This window comes from Astyanax mexicanus, chromosome 18 (assembly GCF_023375975.1).
Source record: "Astyanax mexicanus isolate ESR-SI-001 chromosome 18, AstMex3_surface, whole genome shotgun sequence".
Classification (NCBI taxonomy): domain Eukaryota; kingdom Metazoa; phylum Chordata; class Actinopteri; order Characiformes; family Acestrorhamphidae; genus Astyanax; species Astyanax mexicanus.
In genome coordinates this window covers 17,277,418-17,302,477 of record NC_064425.1, presented here as the reverse complement: position 1 = coordinate 17,302,477, position 25,060 = coordinate 17,277,418, and the positions used below count along the sequence as shown (strand labels likewise).

Sequence of the window (25,060 nt, the reverse complement as noted above, 5' to 3'; positions counted from 1 at the left end):
ACAGCATTGTGAATTGAGATTTTGCATGGAAAGAAAAACATAACCTATGGCTCGGCTTAATCTCTGTCTGAGAAACAAAAACCCAAAAATCTTCACCACTACACTCCAAGGAATGACAGACAACTATGTGATGTGAAACAGTTGTATGGAGTTAAATCAGTGTCACCAGAACCTGAAACAAAACCATATTTATGGAGTTAAATCAGTGTCACCAGAACCTGAAACAAAAAAACATGATTCTTGAAAATAAAGAGTGTGTAATCTGGTGTTCTTGAAAAATTTACCTTCAAATATTTAGATATTTAAAATTCAGGTATTGAAATTTCAGATAAGGACTGTTTTAAAAAATTCAGGTACAAAATTTTTAAGTAAAAAAAAAATCATGTAGCAAAAAAATAATTCAGGGATTAAAAATTCAGGTTGTAAAAATTCAGGTTATAAAAATTCAGGTCGAAAAAATTCAGGTTATAAAAATTCAGGTTGTAAAAATTCAGGTAAAAAAAATTCAGGTCGAAAAATTTCAGGGAAACATCCGGGGTACACAGAATGACCAATCAAGCGCAGAGCTAATCGAGCTCACAGCGGCCAATCACAACACAGCTCTGAAGCCTGTGGGAGCTGCGTCTTTTTTCACCTGTGGAGAAGCTCCGTGGCAGCTGCTTGGAGAACACAGCTCCTACAGTCGTAAGTAAACTATAACTTGTTTACTCGTCCTCACGTTCGTAAAAACTCTTAAAACTAGTGTTTATTGTTGAAATGGTTGTGTGTTCATGATTGGAAGTGGCTCAGAGCGCGAAATTACGTTAGGTTAGGAGAGGGTCAAGTTAGCTAAGTTTAGCTTAGTTAAACCTAATTTAGCTTACTTTAGGCTAGTTTAGCTTACTTTAGCTTAGTTTAGCTTACTTTAGCTTAGTTAAGCCTAGTTTATCTTAGTTAAGCCTAGTTTAGCTTACTTTAGCCTATTTTAGCTTAGTTAAGCCTAGTTTAGCTTACTTTAGGCTAGTTTAGCTTACTTTAGCTTAATTAAGCCTAGTTTATCTTAGTTTGGGTTAGTTTAGGTGAAGTGATGTGAGGCAAGGTGAGGTTACGTTATTTGAGTCTAGTTTAGCTCAGTTTAGGTGAGGTGTCTTATGTGATCTTAAGTAGCTGGCATTGAGACTGGGTGACTGAATGAAAAATAAACAGTGGGTAAATTAGCTATTTCATGGATTTGTAGAGCGTCCTCTTATCTCAGTGGTTTAATTAATTATTTAAGTTCATTTAATTAATTATGAATTATTAACAAGTAATGTTGAATCATAGCATATTTGAAGTACATGTTATACACATGCATCTTGTGCAAACGTTTAGGCACAATTGTGTTGCCAGTGATGTTCAAATGTTTGCATAAAACTGTTATTATTATTTGTGTTATTTATAATTTTACTGCTGACTACGGCAAAAAGATTTCAGGAGAATAGTTACTGTATTCTAAACATATTAGGGCTGTACCCGGCTCAGGATTTTGTCAGTCAAATTGGGTTTGTCCATCAATACCAACGGTTCGACTATTTGTTTCCACCCACCCATAGATTATTTAGCAATCAGTGTATCAAATTGCACGTACCAGTTCTGACGCATTAAGAAGAATACTGTAAACAGTCTGCATTGCAGCCTAATTTAATTACTGACATATCCTACCAGACAACACAAGTGTATTTATGCTAAAAAAATGAGTGCTTAGTGTTTCAATTATTTGCATACAAATGTATTCTGTTGTGTTTTGTAGATTTGTCTGATGTTTGCAGACTCTGGGGAAACCACTCCACATCATGCTTTGGAAGCTGCTTTGCCTCCTAAATGGGTACAAACGAAGTTTAAAACATTTTGTTGCCAATAAATGACAGTATCTATTTTATGTTCTTTGGCTGTCACCTACTTGTATTGCTAAGATAAGGTCAGAACAGTCTGATATAATGTACAAACAGTAGTATGAAAAAGTCTGGGCACCCCTGATCATTTTCAAAAATGTTCTTTATAAGTCGTTGGTAGTTTGGATCAGCAATTTCAGTAAAATATATCATAAAGCAGATGAGAAGACAGTGATATTTGAGAAATGAAATGAAGTTTATATGATTTATTGAAAGTGTTCAATAATTCTTTACAAAAGCCAGGCGCAGAAATTTGGGCATCCCAAAAGAAAAATTACATCCATATTTAGTAGCTCCTTGTTTTGCAGATTAGCAGCCTATAAACACTTTCTGTAGCTTCCAATGAGAGTCTGGCTTCTGGTTAAAGGAATATTTTACCATTTTTCTTCATTTCCAGTTCAGTCAGGTTTAATGGTTTCTGATCATGAACAGCCCGCTTTAAATCACACCACAGATTTTCAATAATATCCAAGTTTGGGAACTGAGATGATCATTCCAGAATGTCATACTTGTTCCTCTGCATGAATTCTTAAGTAGATTTTGATCAGAGTTTAGTGTTTTAGAGTCGTTGTCTTTAAAAATATTCCCAGTACCTGCACTCACCATACAGCCCCGCAGTATGATGGAACTGGCAAATGTTAATTTTTTTCCCTCTTCCCCACCATGCACACCGTCACTGATGTTTAAATAACTCAGTTTTAGTTTCATCAGCCCACAGCACCGTATGCTAAAATTAAACTGGCTGTCCAAATCTGCTTTAGCATACCTCAAGTGACTGTGGCGTGTGCACAGAAAAGGCTTCTTCTGCATTTCTCTCTCATACAGCCTCTACTTGTGCAAAGTGTGCTAAATGGTTTGAAGATGCACAGTGACTCCATCTTCAGTAAGATGATGATATAGGTCTTTGGAGCTGGTCTGTGGGTTGACTATGACTGTTCTCGCCATCCTTCGTCTCTGCTCCAAACTGTGCCTGTGGTCTTCCCTTTCCTCACTATGTTTCTCACAGTGGAAACTGACAGCTGAAATCTCTGAGCTTTTTGCATCCTTCCCCAAAAACATGAAAAATCTTTGTTTTCAATTCATTTTATAGTTGTGTTTTGAGGCTGCCATGTTGCCACTCTTCAGAGAAGATGTAAAGAGGAGGAAAAACTTGCAATTGGCTACATGAACCCTTTCTGATAATTAGATTCACTTGTGTATGTAGGTCAAGGGTCAATGAGCTTACCAAACTAATTTTGTGTTCCAATAATTAGTGCTAAATATATTAAAATCAATACAAGGGTGCCCAAAGGTATCCATCTGCCTATTTTTGTTTAAGGAATAATTACGCACTTTCTGTAAAAAATAAACTTAATTTTACTTCTCAAATATCACTGTGTTCGTCTGCTATATGATATATTTAACTGAAATTGCTGATCCCAACAACCAATGATTTATAAAAGAAAATCATGAAAAATATCAGGGGTGCTCAAAAGCTTTCATACCACTGTATTTGATTTTTTTTTTCATTCGTTATTGCCTGCAATGGATGCGACAAGTGCTTCCATCATTCCTGTGTAGGAAACCCACCTGAAGAAGAGGAGTTCCTTTGCCCATTATGTAAACATTAAATTGCATATACACTGCTCAAAAAAATAAAGGGAACACTCAAATAACACATCCTAGATCTGAATGAATGAAATATTCTCATTGAATACTTTGTTCTGTACAAAGTTGAATGTGCTGACAACAAAATCACACAAAAATCATCAATGGAAATCAAATTTATTAACCAATGGAGGCTTGGATTTGGAGCCATACACAAAATTAAAGTGAAAAAACACACTACAGGCTGATCCAACTTTAATGTAATGTCCTTAAAACAAGTCAAAATGAGGCTCAGTATTGTGTGTGGCCTCCACGTGCCTGTATGACCTCCGTACAACGCCTGGGCATGCTCCTGATGAGGTGGCGGATGGTCTCCTGAGGGATCTCCTCCCAGACCTGGACTAAAGCATCCGCCAACTCCTGGACAGTCTGTGGTGCAACGTGACATTGGTGGATGGAGCGAGACATGATGTCCCAGATGTGCTCAATCGGATTCAGGTCTGGGGAACGGGCGGGCCAGTCCATAGCTTCAATGCCTTCATCTTGCAGGAACTCCAGCCACATGAGGTCTAGCATTGTCCTGCATTAGGAGGAACCCAGGGCCAACCGCACCAGCATATGGTCTCACAAGGGGTCTGAGGATCTCATCTCGGTACCTAATGGCAGTCAGGCTACCTCTGGTGAGCACATGGAGGGCTGTGCGGCCCTCCAAAGAAATGCCACCCCACACCATTACTGACCCACTGCCAAACCGGTCATGCTGAAGGATGTTGCAGGCAGCAGACCGCTCTCCACGGCGTCTCCAGACTCTGTCACGTCTGTCATGTGCTCAGTGTGAACCTGCTTTCATCTGTGAAGAGCACAAGGCGCCAGTGGCGAATTTGCCAATCCTGGTGTTCTCTGGCAAATGCCAAGCGTCCTGCACGGTGTTGGGCTGTGAGCACAACCCCCATCTGTGGACGTCGGGCCCTCATACCATCCTCATGGAGTCAGTTTCTAACCGTTTGTGCAGACACATGCACATTTGTGGCCTGCTGGAGGTCATTTTGCAGGGCTCTGGCAGTGCTCCTCCTGTTCCTTCTTGCACAAAGGCGGAGGTAGCGGTCCTGCTGCTGGGTTGTTGCCCTCCTATGGCCTCCTCCAAGTCTCCTGGTGTACTGGCCTGTCTCCTGGTAGCGCCTCCAGCCTCTGGACACTACGCTGACAGACACAGCAAACCTTCTTGCCACAGCTCGCATTGATGTGCCATCCTGGATGAGCTGCACTACCTGAGCCACTTGTGTGGGTTGTAGAGTCCGTCTCATGCTACCACGAGTGTGAAAGAACCACCAACATTCAAAACTGACCAAAACATCAGCCAGACAGCATAGGTTCTGAGAAGTGGTCTGTGGTCCCCACCTGCAGAACCACTCCTTTATTGAGTGTGTCTTGCTAATTGCCAATAATTTCCACCTGTTGTCTATTCCATTTGCACAACAGCAGGTGAAATTGATTGTCAATCAGTGTTGCTTCCTAAGTGGACAGTTTAATTTCACAGAAGTTTGATTTACTTGGAGTTAAATTATGTTATTTGAGTGTTCCCTTTATTTTTTTGAGCAGTGTATATTGACGTCCTAAAAAGTGACTGAGCTAATTCAGGTCCAGGTAGTTTGTCCCAGTAATCTCACAATTAATTATATGGAGTTCAGTGATGAGAGCTTTCAGACAGATGTCTTTATACCGCACTCAGCTGATCCCCATTTCACTAACTGAGAGACTAGTAACACCAACTACCTGAAATTGGATAATTAATACTTTTATACAATCACTTACGTTTTATATATCTATACACTGACATTTTGTGTATTTGACCGCTTAAGCCAAATGTGATAGACATTGTACTTTTATTTTATGTAAATAAATGTGTAAACCCTTCAACTAACCTTGTTTAATGGTTCTTTTTCATTGTCTCCATTTCAAACTGCAAAGTTCTATGTTTAGAACACAATATTATTTCAATCTTTGTCATTATAAATCACAGCACATAAAAACAGATGGAAACTGTCCTGAAAAGAATGAGTATATTTAGGTCAATAAATATGTTTACTTTTTGTATTGTGAATAATTTGCTTTAGTAATGTAATACATTTAGCAAACAATTAGTCTTTGTCTACTCAAGGATTTTGACATACTCTAAAATAAGCTTTTTTACTTGTTAATGAAATAAAAACCTATTGCCATGCAGTAGATCTTGATAATTATCCCCTACAGCTGTGACATTCAGGGGTAAAACTCTTGTTTTCTTGACCTAAGATAACTAGTCTAGATAACTAAAATAACTAGACTTAAGTACAAGTCTTTTTAGAAAACATGTTTATTCTATGAAGTGTAGGAGTTTACAAAACATACAGAACATTAGCTGGTGGAAAAATAAAATCATAAAATAAATCATTCTCCAATATTAAAACATTCTACATGTGGTATCTCAAACAAATATACATATAATACTGTGTAGAAAGAGGATCACACAAAGTAGCCATAGAGTGGCTTACATACACACACACATTATATATATATATGTATGTGTGTGTGTGTTTATATATATATATATATATATATATGCTAATAAACACATACAAACCAGTTAACACATTTTTTAACAGCACATTTCCCCTAGTTTTGGTAATATGCAGTACTTCGCACGGTCACAACCTAAAAAACAAGACACAACAGAATGTATGTTAGACAAAATAAAGCAAAAAATAAATAATTCAACATTAATGATAATGTTACATTAGATATTGGTAATCAACATGTATTTGAATGCCAAATACATCTAAACTGATTAAACTGCACTGACATGAATTGACAGCCAGAAAGTCCAGGAAAGGTAATTAGATATTTATATACACATATATAAATATAACAGCTAGCCAACGCCAGTCTGTTAAATGGGGAATCTGGCAATAGCATGGTGTACGAACCTCAATAGTTACATACACAAGATATCTAACTAACTAAAATAATAAACCACAGAGATAAGAGGACGCTCTACATATCTATTAAATAGCTAATTTACTCACTGTTTATTTTCATCCAGTCACCCAGTCTCAATGCCAGCTACCTAACAACACATAAGACACCTCACCTAAACTGGGCTAAACTAGACTCAAATAACGTAACCTCACCTTGCCTCACATCACTTCACCTAAACTAACCCAAACTAAGATAAACTAGGCTTAACTAAGCTAAAGTAAGCTAAACTAAGCTAAAGTAAGCTAAACTAGCCTAAAGTAAGCTAAATTAGGTTTAACTAAGCTAAACTTAGCTAACTTGACCCTCTCCTAACCTAACGTAATTTCGCGCTCTGAGCCACTTCCAATCATGAACACACAACCATTTCAACAATAAACACTAGTTTTAAGAGTTTTTACGAACGTGAGGACGAGTAAACAAGTTATAGTTTACTTACGACTGTAGGAGCTGTGTTCTCCAAGCAGCTGCCACGGAGCTTCTCCACAGGTGAAAAAAGACGCAGCTCCCACAGGCTTCAGAGCTGTGTTGTGATTGGCCGCTGTGAGCTCGATTAGCTCTGCGCTTGATTGGTCATTCTGTGTACCCCGGATGTTTCCCTGAAATTTTTCGACCTGAATTTTTTTTACCTGAATTTTTACAACCTGAATTTTTATAACCTGAATTTTTTCGACCTGAATTTTTATAACCTGAATTTTTACAACCTGAATTTTTAATCCCTGAATTATTTTTTTGCTACATGATTTTTTTTTTACTTAAAAATTTTGTACCTGAATTTTTTTAAACAGTCCTTATCTGAAATTTCAATACCTGAATTTTAAATATCTAAATATTTGAAGGTAAATTTTTCAAGAACACCAGATTACACACTCTTTATTTTCAAGAATCATGTTTTTTTGTTTCAGGTTCTGGTGACACTGATTTAACTCCATACAGTTGCAGCCAGTAGGGAGTTTGGATGCAATCCATGACAACAATGATATTTTCTGAAATGTTACCAAAGTATCACAGTATTTCACAATGATCACAGAACAATAATAATATACAATATAATAATATTGGCATATAACTATATAATGTTATAGAAAAAATATTTTAGTAAAATTATGAAAACATCAGCATTAAAATTACTAAAGTATATATAGTATATATAGTATAAATACTAAACGAAAAGCAAAACATCCATATTATATTATTATTACGTTATTATTCTAACAACTGTAAAAGCAGGATTTTAGTGTTGTAGTTGGGTTGTGGTGTTGTTTTATTATGCATAATCTGGATTATATGGATCTGTTGATACATAGCACAAATTAAAGACAGGGGTGTGACAAGATCTCGTGCCACAAGATCTTGCGAGATTAAAACAGCACAATATTTCTCGTCAGGAATTAAATTTTGTCTCACAACACTTATGCACAGGTAATATGCTGACTTTAACATGTTATTCTGCGTTCTGTTAATCACGTGGTCTGCTGAGCATCATATTCCTGCACAAAAAATGATCGCCTCATGGTTTAAATTGCAGTGCGACGTGGAATCATGGTCACATGTGATCAACAAATCGTTGACACAATGCAGAAGTATAAACCATAGAGATTCAGTCATAGGCTGCAAGGTCTGTATAGAACCCTCAGGGGGGATTCTGACAACAGTTCTAAGGTCTGAAGAGAATTATGAGAGATCCTTCAGGAGAGAAGATGTTGGGTATATGATGGTAAAACCAGCTGCAGTATTTACACACTGTTCTGTATTTTACTGCATATGATAAAATTAGGGATGCACCGATACCACTTTTTCCTTACAGATACCGATACAATCTTTTCTGGTATTGTCCGATACCGAATACCGATACAGATACCAACTGTCTTATCCTAAATAAGATACAACAACCTGATTGGCTGCTCAGCAGTTTGCACGTTTTTTTTTTTATCTGTTAAGATGATTGGCTGCAGTAGATAATAATTCACAAGGAGATCCTGTTGTCGACTTAAAATGATTCAATTTAACATGTAATGATTAAAATATGGTAAAAACCAGGAAAATCTTTTCAGATTTTCTATTTTAATTTTTTATTACAAGATATATGTGCAGTGTTCCTTTAAGAGCCCCCTTTCCCCCCTCCAGGAGATTTCTCTGCTCTCTCAGAGTCTCGGGTTACAGACCACAATCTTGTTTTCGTGAACTCAATATTACGTCTCGTCTCATTAGATGAGTGTCTCGTCACCACCACTAATCGAAGGCCAGTAAAGATGGACTGGTAGCCAGATCATTACCTAGAACAATGTCAACCTTGTTTTTTTAAAGATCATCTTAATATTACAAACCTTTTTGAAAAACTGAGCCTGGGTCATTGCAATTACCTTCCTATAAGCATCAGTTTCATAGCAGCGTCTTCTTTTACAGGGTCACGAGCTTCCAACACAGTCACACACGCAAGATTTCCAGTGATACTATCTCTGTTTTGTTCGCTCAACAGGGATTTCTGCTTTAGCTCAGCTTACATCACATCCCCTGCTGTCTGTGTACACTGGCTATCTGCCTGCCAGCTGCTGTGGTGCGCTTGAATTTTTTACTGAATGTCTAGGTTGAAATTAACAGGTAGATATTCACTAACTACCCCACATTCATTTAGGGGGCATCCACAGTAAACCCCCACTGCTGATGTTAGTTTTAGGATGCAGATCGACTGTATTTACATTTGGCAACCCTTGCTGAGACTGCAGGATAGTCGAGGAGCAATGAGAAACATACTCAACAAGAGCTATTTAAAATGTTATTTAAAAATTAGCTAATTATTAAATGCGTAGATAAAGAACAAACAGGCTGCACTCCCAAATACCTTTCACATGCTGAATCATCAATAGACAATCTATGATGAAAAATGCAGAGGGTTGGACAGCACACGTATAATGTCCAGTATATTTTATCAATCAAATAAATATAGTAGACAATATACGAGGGCTGTCTGACCCTTTAAATTTTTTAACCTACCTCAAAAAAATAAATATAATACCACTAACACAGGTAGTGACTGATAGACTCATGGTGGTTCACACCATCAGTCCCCTCAGACATGGCAGTTTGATGCCCACTCTGGGTTTCGTGGGGAGCTTTATATTTATGGCTGGGAATAAAGGTGGATCTAAAGGGGGTAAAAAAAAAAAAAAAAAAATCACAGGGTTGTGGAGTTCGCTGCCTCTTAACTGCCAGAGGTTGTGTGTTTTGATTATTGACTAATGCAAAAGGAGAGTTCAGTCTGTGAAATGTGAAGTTCACTGTTCATGGTCTTAGAGATAAAAAAATAAGTCTTACAAACAATAAGCTGTTATTTAATTATTCAGAAAAAAAAAGAAAAACACTAGCCACTGTCTGCTAAGCTTATATTGAAAACAGACACAACTGATTTATAGCAGATGGTAATTTTGAAGCCTGTCATGCAGTGAAAGTAGGTAAAACAAAGCAAATGACGTTTACAGAAATGAAAAAAAAAAAATCTATTCTCTTGGCAGGATGAGTTAAGATTTGTGCTTTGTGATGGATAATGAAATAAATATGTATTCTGTCCCTACCATTTCCTGTAAGGCGAGTCAACAGTTCAAGAGGTGGAAATGTTTTAAACAGGATAACTCAGAAACACAGAGGGGACAGTACAGTCCCCCCACAAAAATGTAAGTTTTATGTAGACAGAGAGGCCATGGCATAGGCAATACAGGGGCTGCTTCCCAGACAGGGATTAAGCCTAGTGCTGGACTACACAGTATTTTTCTTCATAGTCTGGATAGTTTATGTATTCATTATAAAAATAAATAAATAAAAATATTGAATGAAAAGGTGTGTCATTTGATTGGTAATGTATGTTCTGCCAATTACCAGTGCAAACGTGTATTAGCACATGGTTATTATGTGTATACTGATTATGGGTTTGATACCCAGGTTCAGCAAGCTGCTACTGCTTGAGGTCAATTTATACTTTTGGATATCCTCCATATTCAATCAGTGGCTTTAAACTTTACCACAGCCTCCAATCGTGTTCACTGCTTTTTCCCATGCTGCTTACAGTATGCAGCCAAAGAGCTTTTTATTCACACTCTGATTGGCTGCTGCTCATGTTGTTTCTTATAGTTGTCATATAAGAACTTCTGATTGAAGCAGATTGAGAAAACTGCACCACAGATTGCTGCAAGATAACAGCATACTCTATTTTTTTAGATAAGAAATTTGATTAAAAAAATTAGATTACCCCCTTAACAGGCCAGCATTTTTGTCAAATTTCTGCCTGATATTGCTCACCTAAATCTTGAGGATTTCTATTCAAGCATTACATAAAATGTTTCATGTTTGATAATAAACACGTAGCCGTCCTACTACGTGTCCGCTTGACCCAATTCCCTCAAACTTACTACAAACCATCGCACCTGCAATCATTCCGGCTATCACTCACACCATCAATGCCTCTTTTCCGGTGTTTTCCCAACTGCTTTCAAACAAGCACATGTGACACCACTGCTTAAAAAGCCTTCTCTCAACCCCGCCCAGGTTGATAACTACAGACCGGTCTCACTACTACCCTTTCTCTCTAAAACACTCGAGAGAGCAGTTTTAAATCAGGTCTCTGGCTTCCTCTCCCAGAATGACCTCCTGGACCAGAACCAATCTGGATTCAAAAAAGAACACTCTACCGAGACGGCTCTGTTGTCTGTGACTGAAGCGTTGAAAACTGCTAGAGCTGCAGGCCAGTCCTCAGTGCTCATTCTGCTGGACCTCTCGGCCGCCTTTGACACGGTCAACCACGACTTCCTCCTAACTATACTTTCAAACATGGGGATCTCAGACAATGTGCTGTCATGGTTTAGATCATACCTCACTGGGCGCTCGTTCAAGGTGTCATGGCAAGGACAGCTGTCCTCAGCCCACTCCCTATCCACTGGGGTTCCCCAGGGTTCGGTACTGGGTCCCCTTCTCTTCTCAATATACACTGCCTCTCTTGGTCAGGTTATCCACTTACATGGCTTTTCCTACCATTGCTTTGCTGATGACACCCAGCTATACCTGTCATTCTCACCTGAAGATAACTCAATCTCTGCACGGATATCGCCGTGTCTCTCTGACATATCCTCTTGGATGAAGGAGCATCACCTTCAATTAAATCTCTCAAAGACTGAACTTCTGGTCATACCAGCAAAACCATCTTTTCAACACAACCTCTCTATAAGCATCGACTCTCTCTCTCTCTCACCGACAAAGGTTGCTAGGAACCTGGGTGTTATGGTTGATGACCAGCTCTCCTTCACGCACCATGTGGCCTCGGTTGCTCGATCCTGCCGCTTCGCTCTTTATAACATCAGGAAAATTAGACAGTTTCTGACGCAACAGGCCACCCAACTCCTGGTACAAGCAGTTGTCATCTCACGCCTCGACTACTGCAATGCCCTGCTAACTGGCCTCCCGGCCTGCGTAGTAAAACCACTCCAAATGATCCAGAATGCAGCAGCACGTCTGGTCTTCAACCAACCAAAACGGGGACATGTCACCCCGCTGCTCATTGAGCTCCACTGGCTACCAGTTGATGCTTGCATCAAATTCAAAACTCTTACAATCGCCTACAAGGTGATGACGGAACAGGCTCCTTCCTACCTGCACTCGCTCCTGAAGGCTTACGCTACCTCCCGGCCGCTGCGCTCCTCCAATGAACGTCGCCTCGCTTTGCCAAACACTCACACAAACCAATCCAGACTGTTCTCATACAGAGTTCCCCAATGGTGGAACAAACTACCTTCCACTACCAGATCAGGAGAATCTCTCGCTATCTTTAAGAGACTCCTGAAGACAGAGCTCTTCAAAGAGCACTTACTCTCCCAACACCTCTAACACACTAACTAATTCTAACCCCATTTCCTTCTTCCCCTCCTTCACTTCTCTATCCCTTTATTTCCCTTCGACCTCCTTTAAGCCCTATCTAAAAATGGGTTATCTAAATTCCTATTACTTTTGTACTTCATTATTGTAAGTCGCTTTGGACAAAAGCGTCTGCCAAATGAAATGTAATGTAATGTAATGTAATGTAAACGTTACTACAAATTCTAATTGTTGTGCCAATCATAAAATTGTCACTTTCCTTAACTTAAAAAACATCCTGAATACAAATCAAACATTTCATGTCCTTTAAACCTTTCGTCTTGTTATGGTTGTCCAGTCTTTATGTCCATTTTCAAATCTGCAGAATTTGTGTTAATTCCTGTTACTGATTTTTTTTATATTATCCTATATTTATACTATATTATATATAGTATATGGGACAAGGCATATTAAGAAAGGAAAGGTTTAAGATCAATAATCATATTCCTCAGTGCATGTAAACTTAGTTTTTAGATTTCTCAGTCTGCAAATGCTTGAAACCAGACCATGATACAGGAAATAAGGGAGTAGTGTTTAACACAACACCCACAATGCTGAGGGATGAGTCACTTTTGGAGCAAAGCTGAAACTGAAGGATTTAAATGATCTTCATCTTCTGGCTGATGTATGATCACACTTTTAAAATATATCATAAGTTGTAAAAAAAGCAGCAGCATTAGGTTTGGGTTTTACCTGGTATTTACATTATATCGTATTCTGTAAGCTTTTTGGCTGGTGGCAAAGCAAACATCTGAATTTAAAGTAAACTTAACTAATATCTGATTGGTCATGTTAATGTAAATGTGTTGATCTGATTACTGACAAAACTCCAATGATCTGCAGTAATCTAATTATGCAGTGCATGCTTTGAGATCTTTTTGGTTTCAAAGCAACCTGTTGAATTTTACTCATATCAATGCAAACAACACTGCAGATCCACATGCTGCACTTCTACACAACCCATCTCAGTAGGCACACTAAAACATACTCATATTATATTTCAATCATAAAGTAGCTACAGAAGGAAATTTGTATTATGGAGGGGAGAAAGTAAAATTGTGTGAGCTTCAGCACATTGCCACTGCACTACTGACCTTTTGACTGAAATGTATAATAAATACGGGTCTTATATGGCCTCTGACACTGTGCAAGGCACAACTAGCCGCAGGAATAGAGCGCAAGATTTAGATTTACTACAGTGCAGGAAACCCCGCTGATGAATATCTATTAATAAATCATAATAAATCATTATTTGAGGCAGCATTAAAGATGATGCAGAACAAAATTTTTAGCCTCCTGAAGGTGCACTGTCCAGGTTTGACACAGCAAAAGTGTAATTTATTGTTATTATTATTTGAGTACTCACAATTTGCATTTAAAGCTAATATGTTTATGGAAATATCACACTGTATGAAACAAACTGCCTGACTGTAAAGAGAGATAATAGCATGCAAAAATCTTTCTATAATAAAAAAAAACAGATTAATGTAAGGTACTTTGGACACCCTAAACAACTTGGCCTCATACATTACACAACATTAACCTGCTGCTGAAACAGCGGTGGTCTCTTCATTAGAATGTTCGGGTGAGTATCTTAGACCAATCAGCGTCGAGCTGCGTTCCCCACAGTACCACCACTTTTGGGCCGATCTGTGGAAATCTGAAATTGCTTCTCATCGCTCTAATTCACTCCCATGTTAACGGTGCTTCTTCTGAGTTTAGGCAAAGCAGTGCAAACTAAATGGTTTCCAGGAGGGCTAAACAGGGACCACTTGTTTAAAGTTGTCACACACTTGTTTTCAGCACTTAGTGTGTGGGAAAACATGGCAGCCCCTGTTCACTGGAGAATAGATTGCCTTGAGAAAGCATATGTTGTTCATTTCAAACATGATTAGACATCTTTTTTCTTCCAGTTTACTAAACTGAGCTTTCAAAAATATGTCAAGACCACCATCACATATTTGGCATTACTTTAAGTTAAATAAACACAAAGAAACTGATATTTAATGGTGGTCCAGATGTCAGAACTAGGGGAGTTCTGTCATTACAATGTCTTTTGTTGACTTAAAACACTCAGAACCAGTTCGAACCCCCGTTCATGCAGCTTTGCCATCAGCTGCCTGTGCTTAGAGGGAGCAAAATTGGCTCTGCCCCCTTTGGGGTGGGTAGATGGCGCTCTCTCCCCATCACACTTAAGGTGGCGCAGGGCGGCACGAGGCGTCTGTGAGCAGATGAATCGGAACCTAGCCGCTGTGCTTTCCTCCGAGCACGCTAGCTGCTCAGGCAATGATTCATCAGCAGCAGCTTGAAAAAAGGGGTGATTGACTTCACACGTGTCGGAAGAGGCGTGTGCTTGTCCGCATCCTCCGAGGGCCACGGGCGTCACCGGTGATGGGGACGCACAAAGGGGTGGGACAATTGGATATCCAACATTGGGAGAAAATGGGGGAAAATCAGAACTAAAATTATATAAAAAAAAAATAAAAAAAAACACTCAGAACCTTCAAATGCACCATCATCCCAGAGAACACAGTTCTCTGCTCCACAGCTGTGGGACTTTATAGCTCTTTGACTCACACCAGGCATTAGGCTTTAATGCCAATAGGCCTCAATCTCCTTTCCACCTATTCTCTGCCTATTTCGCTGGCACAGAAACAGGAAACTAATTGTACCCCTCTCCCACTAAAACTGAAACTAAAACTAGTGGTGTGGGATTAGTTTGGCTTGGCGGTTTGGAATGAGCTGGAGCTTCACAGCGTGAAGGAAAAGGAGCAACTATTGTTCAGCATCTCCAGGAAATCCTTCAAGAACCTGAGAAAACTGTTCCAGGATACTCTACCTCATAAAAACACTGAGATTAAAATACCAAGAGTGTGCAGATCTGTTCAGATCTGAGTGTGCAGATCCTACCACTTTCTGTTTACTAAATAATTAAGCATAGCTTTAATGTCTTCAATATTACATTTAAAAATATATATAAAAAAATCCTAAACAGAAAGAAAACATATAGAATGAGAAGTGGTGTGTCCTCCAAACCTTTGATAGGTACTCTATATATTAAACACATATAAGACCAAGGTGGCTGCATGTGCACAATGCAAGGCTTAGGGTCTCTCTAGATTTTACGAAATATAAAATATATTTAAGACCACTTCACATTGCTATGGGCTTACTCCTAAATAAATCTGCTAGAGTCCGATACAGCCAGAGCACCGTGCCCAGGCACACCACTGCAGCTGGCAGGAAGTCACTGGACTGTACACAAAGATGTAGGAAGCGAAGTGCGCTAAGCTAATGCTAAATCATCATAAGCAAAAAATTGCTGAAAGTTCATTCCTGTGCAAACGAGAATTCTCCACTACAAGAACGGGATGCAATGACTGGTAATTTCCCGGAAACATCCCAGTGAAACAAGTGCTCACGGTAAAGAGAGAGAATGTTTTATGAAAATGCTCACTCTTGTAGCATTTGTGCTAAGAATCAGCAGATTAGTTCATAATAAAACTACTTATTAATTGATATTAATTAAGACAATAAGTGTTAACATTTTAATATTTAATATAAATAATCTCTTAATTCATTAATATTTGAAACATCCTTAAGCATTAAAATAGTAATGATTAACAGTGTCTTAACTAGTGTCAGTTAATAATTCATTGAGACATTACTTTTTACGTTTAGAAGTAACCTCAGGTCTGACCATGCAAAGTGAAATGCATCTGTTATACTCAATGATAAAGTTATATGCAAATTTACTCATATTTAAAATTCTGTTTAGAGATTATCATACTGTGAAAATTTCATACCACTGCAGCTACGGTGCAACTACATAACAATAATATATAAAATATCCAATTATTCATTTTCCTAATTACAGTCATGTAAATGTTGTATTATTATTATTTCTGAACTAGTCAGAAACGCTTCCTGATATTACTGAAGATAAACTAAATCTAAGAAGGACACAGCCAATAAAATGCAATAGCCAAAAGTGCAAAAATATTCACATAAAGGACAAAAGCTTAGTCAGCACCACAGGGTCCTATATAGTACACATTTTTTTAAAGCCATATTGAATATAATGTTATATTAAAATGTGAATGTTGATACATTTGGGATGCACTAGGCTCTGTGTTTCAGCTGCATATATCCCCATTTCAAATAAATGCATTTCAGTACAAAGCAAATATATAAAAGAAGCTTATTTGGGACTTTTGGCTTGTTTTCTTTTGGGTCTCTGCCACAGATCATTTTAATACTAGGCATACAAACCAATAGGGTGTCAGATTCACTCTATCCGGATGGATTGATTGATCTGGATAGTTTTTTTTTTTTTAATAAGCACATGCCGGAATAATACCAGCTGAAATTAAATAGTAAAGAGTAAAGAGGCGATTTTAAAATGCAAGGAGTAGAAAATACAGATATGCTGTCTGATAAATAAAAACTATAGTATAGATAGCAAAAAAATCTGCCTCAAGTAAGATAAGGATATATTTGCACTTCATTACTTGACACCTCTGGCTGCGTTTTTTGCAGCACACTACATCATAATGGTCATAAATAGTAATTGTGATGTACCCAGTAGAGTAGGACTGTATTAACATATTCTACACAATGTAGCATTAAAGCTTTACTCTATGAACATCCAACCAAAACAAAAATCATACTCACTCTCCGTACAAGATTTCCCAGCATTCTACGTAGTTTCTGTAGATTTTCTTTTATCTCTGCACTAAGAACATTTGTTTCCTTTACAAAGCACTCCAGCATGGACTTGGAGCAGTTCTGCTGGAGAGAGAAGATGTTAGTTTGAGATGTCTGCGGGAGATCACACAATACCAGAATCCATCAATGAGCTATTTATAAACAACTACAGCTTGTGTTGAGTTTATTGTGCCGTCTCGGCGGTAACTGGGAAACAGCTGTGAGGGCCGGAAATAAAGAGATACCCTAACCCAGGGATGCTTTTCCAAATCAAGCACACTTAATTCAGCATTCCTATAACCTGCCAGTTATAGTCAGTGTGTTCCAGTAAGGGAATACTCAAACTGTGCTGGACTCCTCACCCCTGATTTAATATGCCCAGCAAATGACTCAGTTACCCAAACTACATTAAATACAAGCACATGTATTCAAAAAACGATTTCAGCAATACTTTACATGAATACTACACATACTGTAAAAGCATGTCTGCAGTAACACAATACAGGAAAAGACAAAATCCTGCACCTAACAAATGTCATTTATGATCCAATCAGCAACATTAACCCCAAACACAACCCCAAACTTATATAATGGTGTGACTTAAATATATAGTCAAACTTAAATATATCCACATGCAAAATTTTACACTTACCGTGAAATCACTCACAGTTGGTGTGTACAGCTTGCAATCATACACCTTCTGTTATGACAAAAACACATACATTGGTATTCTCATTATTCTTAAAACGATTCTTAAAATGAATTTAAATATTTTTTGTGTTCTATAAATATGAACTGTGTCAACCTTGCATTAGAACAAATTTCGAGATTTACAAGTTGGGACGCTGTATAAAATGTAAACAAATGTAAATAAAAAACAAATGCTATGATTTGTTTTTTGCAAAAAAGAGCACAAATCCAAAGTTGAAAATGATACATATTATCTTTTCATGAAAATGCTCATTTAGAAGTAATTTTTTTTGTCTTTATCTGACCAGAACAGAACAGAGAAGATGGAGGCGTGTCTAGATTTAGTTAGTAACTATTTTTGTGGACTATATAGCGATTTCTGCATGTGTCCCTGAGCCCACATAGTAAATTTTAGTACAGAATAATTTTTTTAGGCCCAGAAGATCACCAGCATCCAATGCTAACCATTAGTCTTGTCGTTTGCACACTGGGATTCTAGCATATTCTCTGAATCTACTGATGATCTTATGCATACAAAGTCTTCAAGACTTGTTTTTTTACGATTTTGAGTTGATTAGGTTAGTTTTTTTTTTAGATTGGTAAACCTCAGCACATATTTGCTTCTGAGAGGCTCTCAAAAGTGCTCTTTTTTATACTCAGTCACATAATTTAGTTGCTAATTGGTCCTTCAAATGTTTTCTGTTAGTACCATTTACTTTTCCAGGCTTTTGTTTCCCTCGTGGTGAACTCATTGTGACCATCAAGTTCTGAATTAATAGTTTTTCATGAAATAGTCAAATGTCTCACTTTCAACATCTAATTTCATGTGATCTATGGTCTGGTGCGGTTGTATTTTGCTATATTTCACCCTAATTGATCCAGAAAATAATCCATAATATGATACCGGGGCAGATATAATCTGCCAATAGTAGTGCCAAAAATTTAATTAAAAAAAGAAAACAGAAAGATTTTATTTGTCTTGATTTCATTAGCCTTACATAACACAAGACACTGCATGTCTTACAACTGAAGAGATATATTGTGCAGAAATGCGATGTTGCAGGGGATTTTATACACTGTGGACCTTTACTGGCCACATTATTAGACACTGTGTAGTTGTACAGCTGAAGAATATATTGTATAATATCCTGTGTCTAAGAATAGTAGTTATTATAAGTGTTATCATCATCATCTAGCTCTTCAGCAGAGGTCAATGTCCACTGTTGGCTGCACATTTTTGGCTGGAATACTGTTCTCAACCTTTCAATGACACCAAGGTGATAAAATTCCCAGCAATCTTGCTGCACACTCACACCAGCACTACAACACAAACATATGGCTGCTAAGATTAGTGAGAAAGCCATATACACGGACATGCCAAAAGCCATTGGACAGCAGTATGTGAATTAATTCAGAAGACAGCTTGGGAACACCCACACCTGTATATGTTGTGAGATGTTATCTTGTAAGTGAGGCTGAACACTTCCAGCATGCTCATTGTAAGGCAACATGACTTGTCGGAGTTGGAGTAAGGGCTAATAGGGGACCAAATGGATAGAACATTCCATTTAATACAAAAAGTTATGCAGCCATTTAATATTCCCCAATCCACAGTGTCATGTGTGTACCAGGAATACACCAAAGAAGGCATTATCACCCACAATGGACAGAACAGTGGATGGTAATTATCATGACCAATGCAAACAGACCAAAGACTCACAAAAACATAAATCATATCCATATTCAGTGCAGCAAGCCCCACAGATCAGAACAGGATTCTGTTGCTTCCCTGGGACATGGAAAAAATTATGGGAGCTCAAACTTGACACTTCTAAGAAGCAAAAGCCAAAACTGCCACCTTGGCCGCTAGGCTGAAAGCTAACAGTAACAATAGAGCTGATCTTTTTTATGAATCTACAGAAATTTTGCATATTTTAACAGGGTAATTCCAGGTTTGTAAAACTGTGAATATTTTAAATCTCAACTGAAGTCATGATCATTTAAATTTAGATTAATTGTCAGAACAGAATACAAATTCTCACAAATTTCAAAAGAAAAGTACCACATATCTTTTTATCCTGATTGTCATATAATTTCCATATACATTTAAACAATTGTTTATTAGGACTGTAGCATGTTCAAAGTATACAACAGATAAAAGATTATAGAAGAGAGTGATCACAGACAAAATGAACAGACCTCTACAAACACACACAAAAACGTTACCGAACATAACTTGGGTCAAGTACTGGCAGATTTTTTTTTATGAATTATTAACAGAATAAAATAAAATAACTGACATGAGCAGGATCTCAATAATATGTTCTGCATGTCTAAGCTCTCCTAATATATATCAACAATTTCTCTCTTTTCACTACTGTAATTTATTGTATTTTAGGTTCCAACAGTTTTTAGTTCTTTCAACTTTAAACCACTGTGATCCTGCCCATGTCAAATATTTATTTTTTTATTCTGTTATTAATAAAAAAAAATCTGTTAGTACTTTCCCCATTGTGAGTGTTTATGTACTGTCCCTTTAAAAACACTAGCGCATGTGTTGTTATGTAACACTGTTAGGTACAAGAACTTACACCAAACACCAAACAAATAAAGCGACTAGAGCAGATTGTTCGAAGAAAAAAAAAATGCTGAATGTCATTCTTTAATTAAATTGGAGGTAAAATGTTCAAATTATTTTATATTTATTTGAAGGAATACTACCCAGGTGAACTAATCAGTGTATGACATCAGAGCAGCTGAGCAGTTGTTTGTGACTATACCGGTGTTGTTTAGTACACTGGCAATGACCTGTATCAGGTATGCTGGAGCAGAGAAAACACTAGATAAGAGAGTGCATGACTAGTCCCTCTGAATACTCGGATGTTCCCTTTCACTTTCACTTCAACAGTACATACATTTAAAAACTGACAAACCCATGGACATAAAAAAATAGTGGACACAGATTCTAAAACAACAAGCATAACAAATACACATAAGATATTCCATTTTTAAGGATAGTGAATAGTAACAAATAGCTTAAAAAGTAAAGGAATATTTCGCACCATTTTAGGCAGGTTTTCCAAGAGATTTTCCACCTCCTCCACAGTTTCCTTGGTGCACGGCAAATTACACCTGGCCTGTCTCAGAATCACGGCGACCAGGTACAGAAACAAGGGTGCAAAATCCATGTAATACTGGTGCTGCTCTGTCCTTCTCCCAGACATACTACTAGCTTTGGTCCAGCGGACACACGAGCACACACACAGAGTGTGTTGAAAGCACAGGGGGCTACATTTCCATCCCCACACCTCTCTCCTTTACTCACGGCATGTCATCTTCTAAATCTGGCAGTTAATTCCCCTTAGAATCCACATTGGGCCCCCCCAGGGTTCATCTGAAAAAGATAAATGATGAAGACATTAAAGTGTGTACACAACGCTGTGTTTACCATGGGACTGTCCGACTGAAACCCAAACCTGCCATGACAGCTGTGCAAAAAAATCAAGCTTAAGACTAGTTTTTGCTGGTAGCTAGTTTTAAATGGTCTAAGCTGGTCTTTAAAGGTCAAGTAGTTGAAAACCTAGTCATCAAGGAATTGGAAATTCCCTATGCTGATAGGCCAGTTGGTTAATCAGATGCCAGAGGGACTGACTGATTGAGAAATTAGGCAGTCTGGTTTGGTCATACTTGACCAGCTTGAGTTGGACAGGCTGTTTTTTTTATCACAATTCACAATTTATGTTTTAATTCCACATGCTTACCTCAAACTAGATTTTTACAAAACACATCTAAAACAGGATTGGATTGATTTACATTTATTTAAAAAATAAATGGGGAATTGGCTGTATATCACATGGAAGATTATTAAGATAAACTGTGGTGTTCCTGCAACATTTTATACAAAATAATAAGAGAAGTTTAACATGTATCACTGCCTATAAGAAGAAAGAAACATTACTTATAAATGGCCACAGATTTCATGAAGTTTTATAACAGACATATAAAACAGTTTTACAAAAGAGTTGAGCAGAACCTTAGGACAGGCAGGCATGAAATATACATATATTTTGGAATTAAACATATATTTGAAATCAGCATTATATTTTAATACATTTAGGTGTAGCTAGGTTATTGTTAGGGGGCATGAGTGGTAGTTACCTTTCTGCTGTTCAGTGGCTACACTGAGCACACATACAGTGCCAGTAACAGTTTGACTTGTCTGTGCTGTGGTGGCTTTAGCAATATACGTACTTCTGCACTTTATGATGTAATTGTTTTAATTTAGCAGGCCAATGCTGCAGGCAATAAATCAGACTGTACACTGTGTAAACTGTGGGAGTGGGAAATCCTGCTGTGGTGTCACTGGTCAATCCTGTGTGTTTATATTAAAGCCAAAGTGTTAGGCTGGTACTGTCTGAATGTATATCAGCTAGTTAATGTTACAGAATGAGAAAATATATGATGTGACAGGTGATGCACAACTCTTAACCTGTCCTGTGTGTGTGTGTGTGTGTGTGTGTGTGTGTGTGTGTGTGTGTGTGTTTGTGGACAACCAGTCAGCAGTGGATTCTTGACAGTTTTTCCAGAGTAAAGTTTAAGTAAAGATTTAGATGTCTTGCCCACAGTAGGGTGATCAGATGGTCAATAATCCAGAACAGTTTTGACTAACGTCCTGCTTTTGCCCTATTTAATATAAATGGGGCTGTGTATTGATAGATAGATAGATACTTTATTGATCCCCGGGGGGAAATTCTTGAATCAGATCATCCGGTATTGTGTGGACAATGCCCCCACGTCCCGCGGGTCGGAGGGCTAGCAGTTCTCCCCGGGAATAAACACGGTATTCCTCGCTGCCCCGCATATTTACACCAAAAATATCCTTAGGATATAAATAAGATGCACACTAGACGTGTGTAGTAGCACAGAGACGATAAATAAACGTAAAAAAACTCAGAAAAACACACAAAGAGACGGAGCTACTGGAACAGGCAGCCACTCGCGTCGGCGCCGGAAGTGATCTATTGGCAAAAACTTGGTGTTTGAGACAGGGGTTATGATTCAATATACTATAAGCAAGGTGATATATTGTGATAAAAAAAACATAGAATAAAAACAAACTATCATAAAAAAAACTGAGTAAAAAAGAAAAAAGTTTACTTTTTTTGCAATCTATGCAAAGAACAGTGAGATCTAATGATACAACACTCCTATCTTTAGCAGTCAGGGTTTAAACACAAGAAACAATGAACCACATCTGACACCAATCTTACCAAGTAAACTAATAAAAATGATAGTGTAAAAAGCAGTGGACTACAGTATTGCCAAAGGTTTAAGAAGTATCCACATTTATTACTCAGGTAGTAGTATAGATATTATGGTTTAAAATACTTCTGTAGTTGAAGGTGAAGTACCAACTCAAGCTTTTTTACTCAGGTAAAAGAGTAAAAGTAGTGTAAGGGGAAAAGGGCAGAACAAGAGTTTAGACTGTGCCGGATGGTATATGTTTAAGCTTCTAATCCAATCACAATCAAATTTGCTCTGGAGAGATTTTTTAAAGTGTTTTTTTTTTTTATAAAGAGAAGCCGGAATGAAAACAAGCTGAAATAAAATAAGAGTAACAAGGCTATTTTTCAAATGTAAGAAGTAGATAAGTTCAGATAATTGTGTGAAAATGTATAGTAGAAGTATTCTGAAAAAGATTTATTCCAGTATAGTATAGTATAAAATGTACTACCTGACACCTCTGAATATTGCAAAACAAAATATTGTGATACTTCGATACATTGATATATTCTTACAAACTAATATCAAACCAGATAATGGAGATATTTGGATGATTTTTATTTTTTTATATATAAAAATGAGTGCTGGAAACTTAAACACAATAACATAAATTTTAAAACGTTATTCTTTTTCTCTATTTTGGCCTGCCTTACGTCACTCTTTTTACAGAGTCTGGTGATATTATGGAGTTTTAGCGGTTTTAATGGTTTTTGCGGTATTTTTCGATGTAAACCCAACGTCGCTACTACTCAAAAGTTCAGAAGGTAGATTACTTTTTTTATATATATGGATTAAATAGGGATTCCCTATCATTTCTCTCTCTCTCTCCCACACACAACTGCTTCTGTGAAGTGACACACTTTTTCCCTTCTGTCTGTTTTTTCCTCTTCTGCCTTTTGAGACTGTTACTGATGAAATGTATTTTTTTTTAATATCATTGTGTTGACTGTACACTTGTTATTTTATTGTCAATAATAAAGATGCGATAAACTGCGATTAATACAGCAAAGCGTGCTATTTATTAACACATTTTTAAATCCGTGGACAGGTGTTGTGTGATTGTAGCAACACAGTTAAACATTTCTTAAAACCAGTTCAAAAGGTGATTTTTCTCTTTTTTTTAATGTCGCCTCTAAACAGAAACTTGAGCCCAGATATCAGCTCCTCCTGCGTGAGTGAGAGTAAATTAGCTTTTTTTTTAGTTAAACAGACCATTAGCATTAGAGAGTCGGCTAGTTAACTACTTACCTGAACAGGTTAAAGAGTGAAGCGGCCCCTGGTCAGAGTCCAGAGGCGAGGGATTGATACTGTTTTCAGACAGACTTTTTAATATTAAGAACGTCCAGTCAGAACAGTCTCCTCGACCTCCTCCGGAACGACACACGAGGACAACACACATCTTTCATTCTGCAGACCATTGGGTTTTACTGCTGTGGCTGACGGTGGAAGTCTCTCTCTCTCTCTCTCTCTCTCTCTCTCTCTCTCTCTGGGTGAGAGAGGGAGGCTGATAGGCAGGAACAGCTGGGAATGATTTTGGATTTTGGAAAGGCAACGCCCCTAAACTCAGTAGCTTCAGTATCAGGGCAGTCACTAATAGATGGGTAAGCCAGGTCCAGGAAGTAAAAATCCATCTCCGGGTTTTGTTCTAACTGCCTGAGCCGAAACAGAGAGAGAGAGAGAGAGAGAGAGAGAGAGAGAGAGAGAGAGAGAGAGAGGTGCATTCAGAAACTTTTGCTCCTCCTCCTCCTTTCCGACTGGTCATTTTCTACTCTGAAAGAAGGTGGAGAAACGGAGGAGAGGATCAGTAGTAACTGGGAAAACTAGACAGCTGATCCCTTTTTAATAAGATGTTGACTACTAATGAACTGAGCCAATCACAATGCTCACTTTCAGCTCACCCTAATACTGCCCGGCCAATCAAAGCTCCTGCAAGCAGCCATCCTTTTAACTGTTATTTGTGCATGTTTAAACTC

The 25,060-nt window shown here is 37.8% G+C and overlaps 1 protein-coding gene and 1 long non-coding RNA gene across 3 annotated transcripts in view; one reads left to right on the top strand and one right to left on the bottom strand.

The window, feature by feature from the left end:
• Positions 1–24,698, bottom strand: part of il15l (interleukin 15, like) — a 33,490-nt gene extending 8,792 nt beyond the window's left edge. The window contains exons 1-4 of one of the 2 annotated variants that reach the window (XM_049467299.1): positions 24,336–24,698; positions 20,867–21,198; positions 17,767–17,814; positions 17,082–17,198 (exon numbers count right to left, since the gene is read on the bottom strand). In XM_049467299.1, coding sequence (XP_049323256.1) covers positions 17,082–17,198; positions 17,767–17,814; positions 20,867–21,028 — 327 coding nt within the window. In that variant the 5' untranslated portion in view covers positions 21,029–21,198; positions 24,336–24,698. The remainder of the gene's footprint in view (positions 1–17,081; positions 17,199–17,766; positions 17,815–20,866; positions 21,199–24,335) is intronic. The other variant, XM_049467300.1, reaches the window with a different exon arrangement.
• LOC125782632 (uncharacterized) lies at positions 197–1,897 on the top strand. Its single transcript, XR_007425355.1, has 2 exons — positions 197–684; positions 1,769–1,897. It is a non-coding gene; the product is annotated as an uncharacterized LOC125782632 (long non-coding RNA).
• Positions 24,699–25,060: the final 362 nt, after the last annotated feature.